A 9,570-nucleotide genomic window follows, 5' to 3' on the forward strand; every position below is an offset into this window, starting at 1 on the left:
ATACACCGTGCAGCTCTCTCTCCTCGAGAATTAACTCCACACACACACGCGCGCGCACACACACGCGCGCACACACACGCGTGCGTGCCGCGACCGGCCGCGACCGGCCGCCAAGAAACCTCTCTTCGTCACTCCCCCTCTCCTTATCCTCCTCAAGAAGCAGAGGAAAGAGAAGAGGAGGGAGAGAGAGAGGAAGAAAAAAAAAAAAAAAGAGAAAACGTCCAACCCCAAAAAGAACCCACCTTCACTGACTTCACTTTTCTCCCTCCTCTCCTCTCCTCTCCTCTCCTCCCTCCCTCCTCCCCTCTCTCTCTCTCTCTCTCCCTCTCTCTCTCTCTCTCTCTCTCTCTCTCTCTCTAGTCCGAGGAGGCAGAGTTGGATGTGAGAGGCAGCGAGTGCAGCAGCAGCAGCAGCAGCAGCCGAGCGCCCAGAGACCCAGAGAACGAGAGGGCACCAGAGTCCACCTTGAGAGACACCACCTCCACCTCCACCACCACCACCACCACCTCCACCTCCACCTCCACCACCACCACCAACAACCCCAACAACAACCCCAACCAGGCCACCATTCAGACCACCGTCATCAGCTCCAGCACCGGCTCCAGCAGGTCCAGTGTGAGCACCGGTAGCACCGGTGTTGGCGTTAGCATCGTTAGCCGCCGAGCTAAGGGAGCAGGCGAGGGGTCCATGCAGTTCAGTACCAGACCGGCTAGCGCTGAGCCGGGCTTCATGGGGACATGGCAACAAGGCAGCGGTGACAGCAACCTCCTCTTCAGAATGTCCCATCAGGTAAGTCCCTCTTTTTATACAACCGTCCCAACCTCCATCCCACCCCGGTTCCTTATCTTCTTTGTTGTTTTTGTTTGGATCTAATTTCTTTATTCTCGCTTGTATTTTTATATCTTTTATTTTATTTTATTTTATTTTTTTAAATGTCATTTTGTTTTTTGGGGGATTTTGTTTTTTTTCTTGTTTATTTTTGTCTGTTCTGTTCCACTGTTGTTGTGTGTTCAGGTGTTGTTAGCTGCTGCTGGTATTGCTGTGTGTGTGTGTGTGTGTGTGTGTGTGTGGTACTGTTTTGTTTTTGATGGTGCTGATTGAGATTGTTATTGATTGCATTTGCTAATTTTTGCAATATTCAGACGCAATTGTTTCCATTTGTTTGTTTTCATATACACCATATTCAATTTACTTTATAAATAGAAACGCTATAACTAGTGGGAGGTAGTGTATGTGTGTGTAGGTGTGTGTGTGTGTGTGTGTGTGTGTGTGTGTGTGTGTGTGTGTGTGTGTGTGTGTGTGTGTGTGTGTGTAAGGAAGAAAGGTCTGTTTCTCTGTGTTTGGATTTATGTGCACCTGACCTTACACACTTGCACATGTTCTTCCTGCAATAATGACCCCAATTTGTGCAGCGTGTAATTGCATCGCATATTATTTTCCACAAAAGACAGCATCTTTTTTTCTAAGACTACAAGAAGGAAATGCTTTTAAAACGGACTACTAGAAGAAGTCAAGTCTTTCTAAGGATTACGCCATGCTTTGTTTCAGTAGCATACCCTCACCCCTACTCTTCGTTAATTTGTCTGAGTGCAGTAGAGTTAAAACGCGGCAGTTGTAGTGTTTAGGTAACCCTGCACTGATAACGACCAGGAACGAGGCGCCCTCTGGGTCCCGCTAATTGACTTCATGTGGTCGAGGCAGGAAGCCCCTAACACGGGCAACAAACAGCCGAGGAGCCGTGAATGAATAGCCCTAGCCTGGAACAGTGATAACGGATACCCCGACTGAAGGAAATTCACATTTCCTCCGACAAGTCTCGCCCGTTATCGTATATGTTACAGTACATATGTTTTATGTATTTTGAGAAGCTGTTCCTAGAACGAAGAGGCGCGCATACACTGTATTTCTAAGGGAGGGGGTATATGGGGGCGTTATTTGGTTTCCTTGGTGATTTACTGTAGGACTACGTTGAGGTAAGAAGTAGAGAGAGAGAGAGAAAGAGAAAGAGAGAGAGAGAGAGAGCTGAGTAGGAGGGTAGTTTGTAATTAATCATAACGGGTCTCTCCGTACCATGCACACGCTGTTACGCACGGATCCCTCGCCATGGTTTCTCTCTCCCAGTTTGAAAATAAACTTCTGTGTCCTCATTCTCTGAAGTATAGTCTACTACTTTTAAAACAGCCATTTTGGGAGTTGAGTTGTTAAATTTAACAAACGTGTCCTGTTGGTGTCGGAAAGATTTTTAGTTTTTTAAATTTACGGTTAGATGTTGCCAATATTTCCCTGACTGAGCGATGTGCATCATAATATGTGTAGTAATTGTTTGGTCTCATTCAGTGAATAAATGATCTCATTTCATTCGATTTACTCTCACTATAGATGATGAGATACCTATGAGACCAGGTTGAAATACTTTTCAGTGGCTGCACTTTGTTGATGCACATCTGCGCCACATATTTTTCATGGCCCCTCACGCTACTTTGAGATATACCTTGAGCTGGGGAATTCAATAGAAACGACAGCCAGGCTATTGACAAGTGGATTGGAATAACGGAGAACGCGTTTGCTTTTGAGACGAGGATGCTTCGCCGCGGTCTCTCTCTCTCCCTCTCTCCCTCTCCTCCTCCTCGCAGGTGTATGGCCCTGCGCGCCTGCTTGCAGCATCTGCCGGGACGCACGTTTACAAATGCGCGCCGTTGTTTCAATATAATCAGCTGTGGGACTCGCTGTTATTTATCCTTCCTCGCACCACTTAGAAGGCATCTTCCATGTTTAGTAGGCATGACATAAATTCTCCAAAGAAGCCTTCCTTGACAGACTGCCTTATTGGAATCTAACCGATAATGACTTTGTGTTTGCCGAGGCTGGCGCGCCCTGGGGTATTGGGAGAAATGAGCGTTGTGGGGTTGTGTTTCAAATCTCTCTCTCTCTCTCTCTCTCTCTCTCCCTCTCCCTCTCTCTCTCTCTCTCTCTCTCTCTCTCTGCCTCCCCCCCTCTCTCTCTCTTTAAAGATCAGCTAAGTGACATAAAGCATGGTTGCGTTTTATCGTTGTTAGGGCAAATTATTGAAATGCGGATCGATGGAGAAGCAACACAGCTGTGTGTAGACGGATGTTGACGGGGTCGCAGGCTGTTGGTTGTGGTTTTGCACGAAGGCATGCACTATAACCCAAACCATTTGATATCCTTTTAACTTATATGTTCACCGAAAAGCACCCATGTAGGTCCCTAGGAATATGCAATGATTTGTTTTGCATGAATACATTTTTCAATCCTCCGTCTTTATATAGAAAACATCAGGTGTGTAATTACACGGACGGTAAATGTCACATTCAAGAAACAAAAACAGATCTATGAATTAGGCCTACCAAAACATGAATTGTAAAAATAATATTTTAACCTTGTTGAATCTCTGTTTTACGTTTTGTTTTGATTATGTTTAATCTATGGTTTAGCAACCACAACACGACAATTAGCCGGCATCACACTATAAACACCTGCTACTCATATTACAGAAGAAAAACATTCATCAAGGGATGGTTATTTGAGACATTCAAAATAGGAAATATTCTATAATGTCAATTAAAATGCATGTCTTTTTTTCCTGAGTGAGGGCAAGCATTCAAGTGACGGACTAAATAGTTAGAATGTTTTATTTTGTTTAGATATCGTATCTAGGTAGTTTGGGATTTTCTTTTGAAGAAACGAATTCGAAGTTATTGATAAGAATTACAAGCGGAAAACCACGAATCACAGAAATGGCAGGCCTTGCACATTACGCGTCCGTTTTTCTTACAGACAATTGTCTCATGATGGAATGCACATTTGATGCAAACAACCTGCTATAGACGATTTGTAATTACTGTAAGACAAATGAAGAATTATAACGAAGATTAAACCTATAAACCTACTCATATTAATTTACAGATAGGCCTCTATACGTTCGCCTTCGCCCTACCGCAACGTTTGTGTAGTGATAGGCCTATTTGACTAGATGGTTCGTAACCATTAACTTCTAGACTATAGATATTCAACAAGAGCAGACACACGATTTTAATCAATAACATGGATTAAATAAATACTGTCAATTAATTCCATCGTCTTTATTCCTGCACGGAAATTCTTCCCATATGTAAATACAGTAAAACATCAGGAATTAGAATGAGCTAGAGATGTTCTAGTTTTAGCTTCATAGCGCAATCATATTTTGACTCATAATTGCCACTCGGTTCTCGCGTGGATATTAATATCGACCTTTGCAAGTTAAACAGCCCGCAGTTAAGTGATACTACGCCCCTAATTGCTCCATCACGACTAATTCCCCCCCAATAAACCAACATTAAGCCATGTCATTTTATTTTCCCCTGCGCTTCAAAGCGGAGGGGTGTGGAACAACTTGAGGATTACTTGGGCTCGTAAAATGTGCCGCGCAGTGCACATCTATTCCAAGGTCTTATGCCGTTGAGGCGGAGGAAGAAGATCCGTAAAATAGGCCCGCTAGCACTTAGAGCGTCAGTCAGCCCGGTGGATGTTCTCAATCTAACGCTCTCTCTCACACACAAACTCTCTCTCTCTCTCTCTCTCTCTCTTCCTCTCTCTCTCTCTTCCTCTCTCTCTCTCTCTCTCTCTCTTAAATAGCTCTCCTTTTTTTATATACGTGGCTTTCTTTGAAGTGGACAGGTCGACCATGGGCCGACACCTGGACTTGGTACAGAAGATAAAAACGGTTTTCTTGATCTTATAATATGATATAAAATATAATGTGCTTCATCTTTATAGGCAGTATCTGGATAAACACTTTGGTTTTGCAAATAAACACAATTGAAATGAAGGCCTTTAATGAATATTAATAATATTATTATTAATAATAATAATAATAATAACTAACAATACTAATAGTACTACTACTACTACTACTACTACTACTACTACTAATAAAAATAATTGTTGAAACAATTTCCAACAAGCCTATCAAAACTGATAATAGTTGTAATAACTATTATTTCAACACATTTTCAAATAATCCTTTATTTCTATTTTTTTTTTATTTTTTATATATTATATATATTATAATAATATAAGATCAAGATCAAAATGCCATATGCCCTGCCTCTACATTGGATTATTCTGAAATAGATTTTCCATTACACTTTTCACCAATTAGCATTTCTATCATTTAAACCTCTTTGCATTCGTATGTGTTGTCTGAGATCAAATACCTTCCGTCAAGTGGCATTTCAAAACCCAAATGCATCTGCACTCACTCCATATTCCCAAACCAAGAACACATCCTCATCAGTTTCAATTCCTAGACGATATAAATAAACACAAATCAGACAGCTCAAAGACGTCTTGAGTGTGTGTGTGTGTGTGTGTGTGTGTGTGTGTGTGTGTGTGTGTGAGGGGAAATGTGTTTCAGATGTGAGAGAGAGAGAGGGAAGATGTACAGAGTTGTGGACTCCTCTCCTCAGGACCCAGGGATGTATCTGTGTCGGAGTGGAGACCCCCGCTCCAGTCAGGAGGGTGGGATAGATGTGCCGTCCTCTGTCAATACATTGACGTGTGTGATGGACTTCTCTACAGCCAGGTCATTACCGAGACATTGATCCTATCTGCAATCCTCCCTCTCACCGACCTCTCTCTACGTCTGAGACAATATCTCTTTAACGCTCCAAATTGAATTCTAGGTCCTCTTCTTCATCCTCATAGCATTTGTAGGTGACATTTTCAAACGTGAGAAAATGATAGTCTAGCCTATATTTTCGGATTTCATTGATGCTTTTTTTACTCTGGACAATGGGACACCTGTATTGCTTGTGTCTGTGTGTCTGACACCTGTTTCCTGGTCTATTAATGATATCAATAAGCGTACTGTAAGTATGATGAATGTGTTTACCCCAGGCCTAGCAGGCATGTTTGTTGGATAGCATCCTGCAGTTGGTTTTGTCTGAGTCAACAATTGAGTTAATATCATCCTCTTCAGCGTAGATCAGAGAGCCCTTAATCTGCCTATTAACATACTGATACACTCACGGCTGTACCGGCTGTACCGGCTCTGCGTGCGTGCGTGCGTGCGTGCGTGCGTGCGTGTGTGTGTGTGTGTGTGTGTGTGTGTGTGTGTGTGTGAGAGAGTGGAGTGTTGTCTTTTCTCATCAGTTGAGGGCTGCGTGACTGTGTGTGTGTGTGTGAGGAGAGAGAAAGTGTGATATTTTTTATGGAAGCTCATTTTGCTTTTCCCGTGTGTGTGTGTGTGTGTGTGTGCGCTCGGTATTTTTACGGGCTGTTTTTCTTTCTTTCTCTCCCGAGGAGCACTGGCCTGTTGCATACATGTGCGGCTGCCTATGTGTCTGTGTGTGTGTGTGTGTGTGTGTGTGTGTGTGTGTGTGTGTGTGTGTGTGTGTGTGTGTGTGTGTGTAAGCGCAGTATATTCGTAGTGTGTTGTTTTACTCTCATAGCGGGTCCATATGGTACATCTGTGTGCGGGTTAGAGTGTGTGTTATTGTCCCCATCTCCGTGATCGTCGGCATGTGTGTGTGTGGATGCCTGTTTATCAATAGCAGGTGTGTGTGTGTGTGTGTCTGTGTGTGTGTGTGTGCGTGCGTGTGTGTGTGTGTCTGTGTGTGTGTGTGTGTTTGAGTGTGAATGTGCGATAACCACAGTCTAAGCCTGCGTTCCCTGCTTTTCTCTTCACTGGGCGGCCATATGCAGCCAATACCTGTGTGTGTGTGTGTGTGTGTGTGTGTGTGTGTGTGTGTGTGTGTGTGTGAGAGAGGACCCTTCCCTCCTTCCCTCTCTCTCCGTGGCTGGCTCTGGCTGCATGTGTGCGCGGGTGCGATCTGAAGCGTCTCTTGGCTGGAGGATAGGAGAGGTGAAAGAGGATATGTGGAGGAGACGCCCCCCCCCCCCGTCTCTCTCTCCCTCCCTCTCTCTCTCTCTCTCTCTCTCTCCCTCTCTCTCTCTCTGCAGACCCACAACCCTCACCCACCCTCACCCTCAGTAGATGCCGAGTTAAGACTCCTAGGTCCCGTGACAGACCGAGGAAGTAGCTCTAGGGGAAAATAGTCACCGCGTCATTAAAAAGGGGTCAGGGGACCGCTTTTGGGTGTGCACAAGATCAAGACCCCCCCCCTTCCTCCCCCGCCCCGCCCACCCCCCCCCCCAGCCCGCAGCCACTGCAGTGCGTACCCCAGAAACCCACAGGGTTATGCGTCCATACGACTTAGAGTGTGTAGCTCCACGCATTGCGAGACACTCTGTCGTATGCTTACTGTGGATTTTGGGAACACAAAGGGGTTTTAGTGTAGCAGAGAGAAGGTGGGGGGGGGGTGTCGACTGTCGGTTGGGTGGTCTCAATCGGGTCCAGGTTCTGGATGGACTCTGCTCACGGAGGTGTTTGCGTTGGCATCTCTCAGGACGGGAGATGGGAGAGAAGGATCTTAGGGATCTTAATGGAGCCTAGAGGCTAGTTTTCCCCCCCTCTCTCTCTCCTCCTCCCTCCTCTTCCTCCCTCCTCCTTCTCCCTCTCTTCTTCTTCCCTACTCACCCCCCCAGCCCTGGTGTGTCCATGCCCCCCCCCCCCGCCACACACACACACACACACACACACACACACACACACACACACACACACACACACACACTCCCCCGAGGAGTTCAGACTGTGTTAACTACAGTATGGGAGCAGGCTAATTAAGGTCTTGGATGGTGTGTGTGTGTGTGTGTGTGTGTGTGTGTGTGTGTGTGTGTGTGTGTGTGTGTGTGTGTGTGTGCGTGCGCGTGCACTCGCCTGGCTCTGAGGTGCTCTGAGGTTCTCTCTCTTCCCTTTTCTCTCTGCCCCTTTATCGGCCTGTTTGCGGCCTTTGTGTTGGGAGTCAGTGAGTGAGTGTGTGTGTGTGTGTGTGTGTGTGTGTGTCTGGTGGGGGAGGTGGCTGTGGCTATCGAGCACTTGTACAGTGTGTGTGTGTGTGTGTGTGTGTGTGTGTGTGTGTGACATTTCAAGTGGACGTGTGTGAGAAGGGACATCCAGTACAAGGTGCCATTCATACTATGGCCACCGCATATTTCCCCTCAGGCCAGTTCACGGACATATGACGTGCAAAACATTTTTGCTTTGAACTTATCTTTTCTAATTTACTCGTGTGTTATGTTGTGGACGTCCAATTAGGGATACTCTTTATTTATTTTTAATTTAATCCGAAATCTGACTTCGAGTAATTGGGTTATTTTAATTTGCTGCGGTTATGCCATTTAATAAACATTTGTCAGCGTAGTTTGTAACACTTCTCTGTTTCAAGTGGATTTTAATATTCATGATTTTAATTCCCCTCCATTTCCCTATTTTTCTGGAGTCGGCATCTGAATATTAAAATGCTCTGGAGATCTATCACTATGTCTTCACATTGTCTTCATATTCCATATTCAGATGTGTGTGTGTGTGTGTGTCTGTGTGTGTCTGTGTGTCTGTGTGTGTGTGTGTGTGTGTGTGTGTGTGTGTGTGTGTGCGTGCGTGCATCTCTGAGATATTCTGTTTGTTCGACTATATGATATTGACACACATGTTGCCGATTTCAAACAGATTATGCTTCTACAGCAGTATGAGAAGATATTATACGTTTATGCATTTCGGTTTTTTTTCGAATTTAGAATATTGGATTTAATATTTGAATTTGATTAACTCTTTCTATGAACAATACTGTTCTTTAACACGTTCTGTATTATTGGTTTATACAGTAGAAATCATAATGTGTAGGATTTAATCTCGTCTGAGAGAAAACAACTATATATTTGGGGGATGAGGGCGGTCTTGAAAAGACTAGACTCTATAACCAGCCGTGTACAAGATAAAGACAGCTGATTTAAAACAGTTGGCCCTTTGTGTGTGTGTGTGTGTGTGTGTGTGTGTGTGGGTGGGTGTGTGGGTGGGTGTGCGTCCGCACATGCGTGTGCATGTGTGGTTTAGTGTGCGTGTGTGTGTGTGTGTGTGCTGTGTGTCCGTGCATGCGTGTATGGTTTAGTGTACGGGCATGCGTGTGTGCACGTGCACGTGCGTGTGTACATCTTGCCTGCAGCCTCCAGGGCTGGTGTTGTGGTGTACGTTGACCCCGTCCCTGACTGTCCCCCGAGGCGGCTGCTGATAGTGATCAATAAAGGACACGCGGGGTCGTCCCACAGGGTCAGTGTCAGCTGGTAGCTGCTTCCCTGCTCCTCCCGAGGAGAAGAGAGACCGTGTTTCTGAACCCTCTGGAGATGCATTCATCCTGCCTCCCTCCCTCCTTATAAGAACCCACACAGAACCAGAGATACCGGGCCCTGTTCGTACCTCAAAACTCCATCCTTCCTTTCTCCCCCCCCCCCCTTTGCTTGGAAGGAGACCGATCAGACATGATGACGCGATTGGTGGAAAAGCAATGCGGTGGGGGAAAAAAATAAAATCACTTTTCAGAACAGGTCGCTTCAGATCTGTGATTTCATCAAGGAAGGGACAAAAATGTATTTTGATGAAAAAGGGCAATACCTACTGTAGGGTCATGTGTGAATAATTGGATGTTTTGTAGTGGGTTGGAGAAAGGG

General features: G+C 45.2%; 1 protein-coding gene across 1 annotated transcript in view; it reads left to right on the forward strand.

The window, feature by feature from the left end:
- Positions 1-687: 687 nt before the first annotated feature.
- The window catches only part of bnc2 (basonuclin zinc finger protein 2), a gene marked incomplete at both ends in the record, with an annotated part of 66,638 nt that continues 57,755 nt past the window's right edge, over positions 688-9,570 (forward strand). The window contains one exon of the mRNA XM_083692761.1: positions 688-789. Within this exon, the coding sequence (XP_083548887.1) occupies positions 688-789 (102 nt within the window). The remainder of the gene's footprint in view (positions 790-9,570) is intronic.

Source organism: Argentina silus (genome assembly GCF_951799395.1).
Source record: "Argentina silus genome assembly, chromosome: 21".
Taxonomy (NCBI): Eukaryota; Metazoa; Chordata; class Actinopteri; order Argentiniformes; family Argentinidae; genus Argentina; species Argentina silus.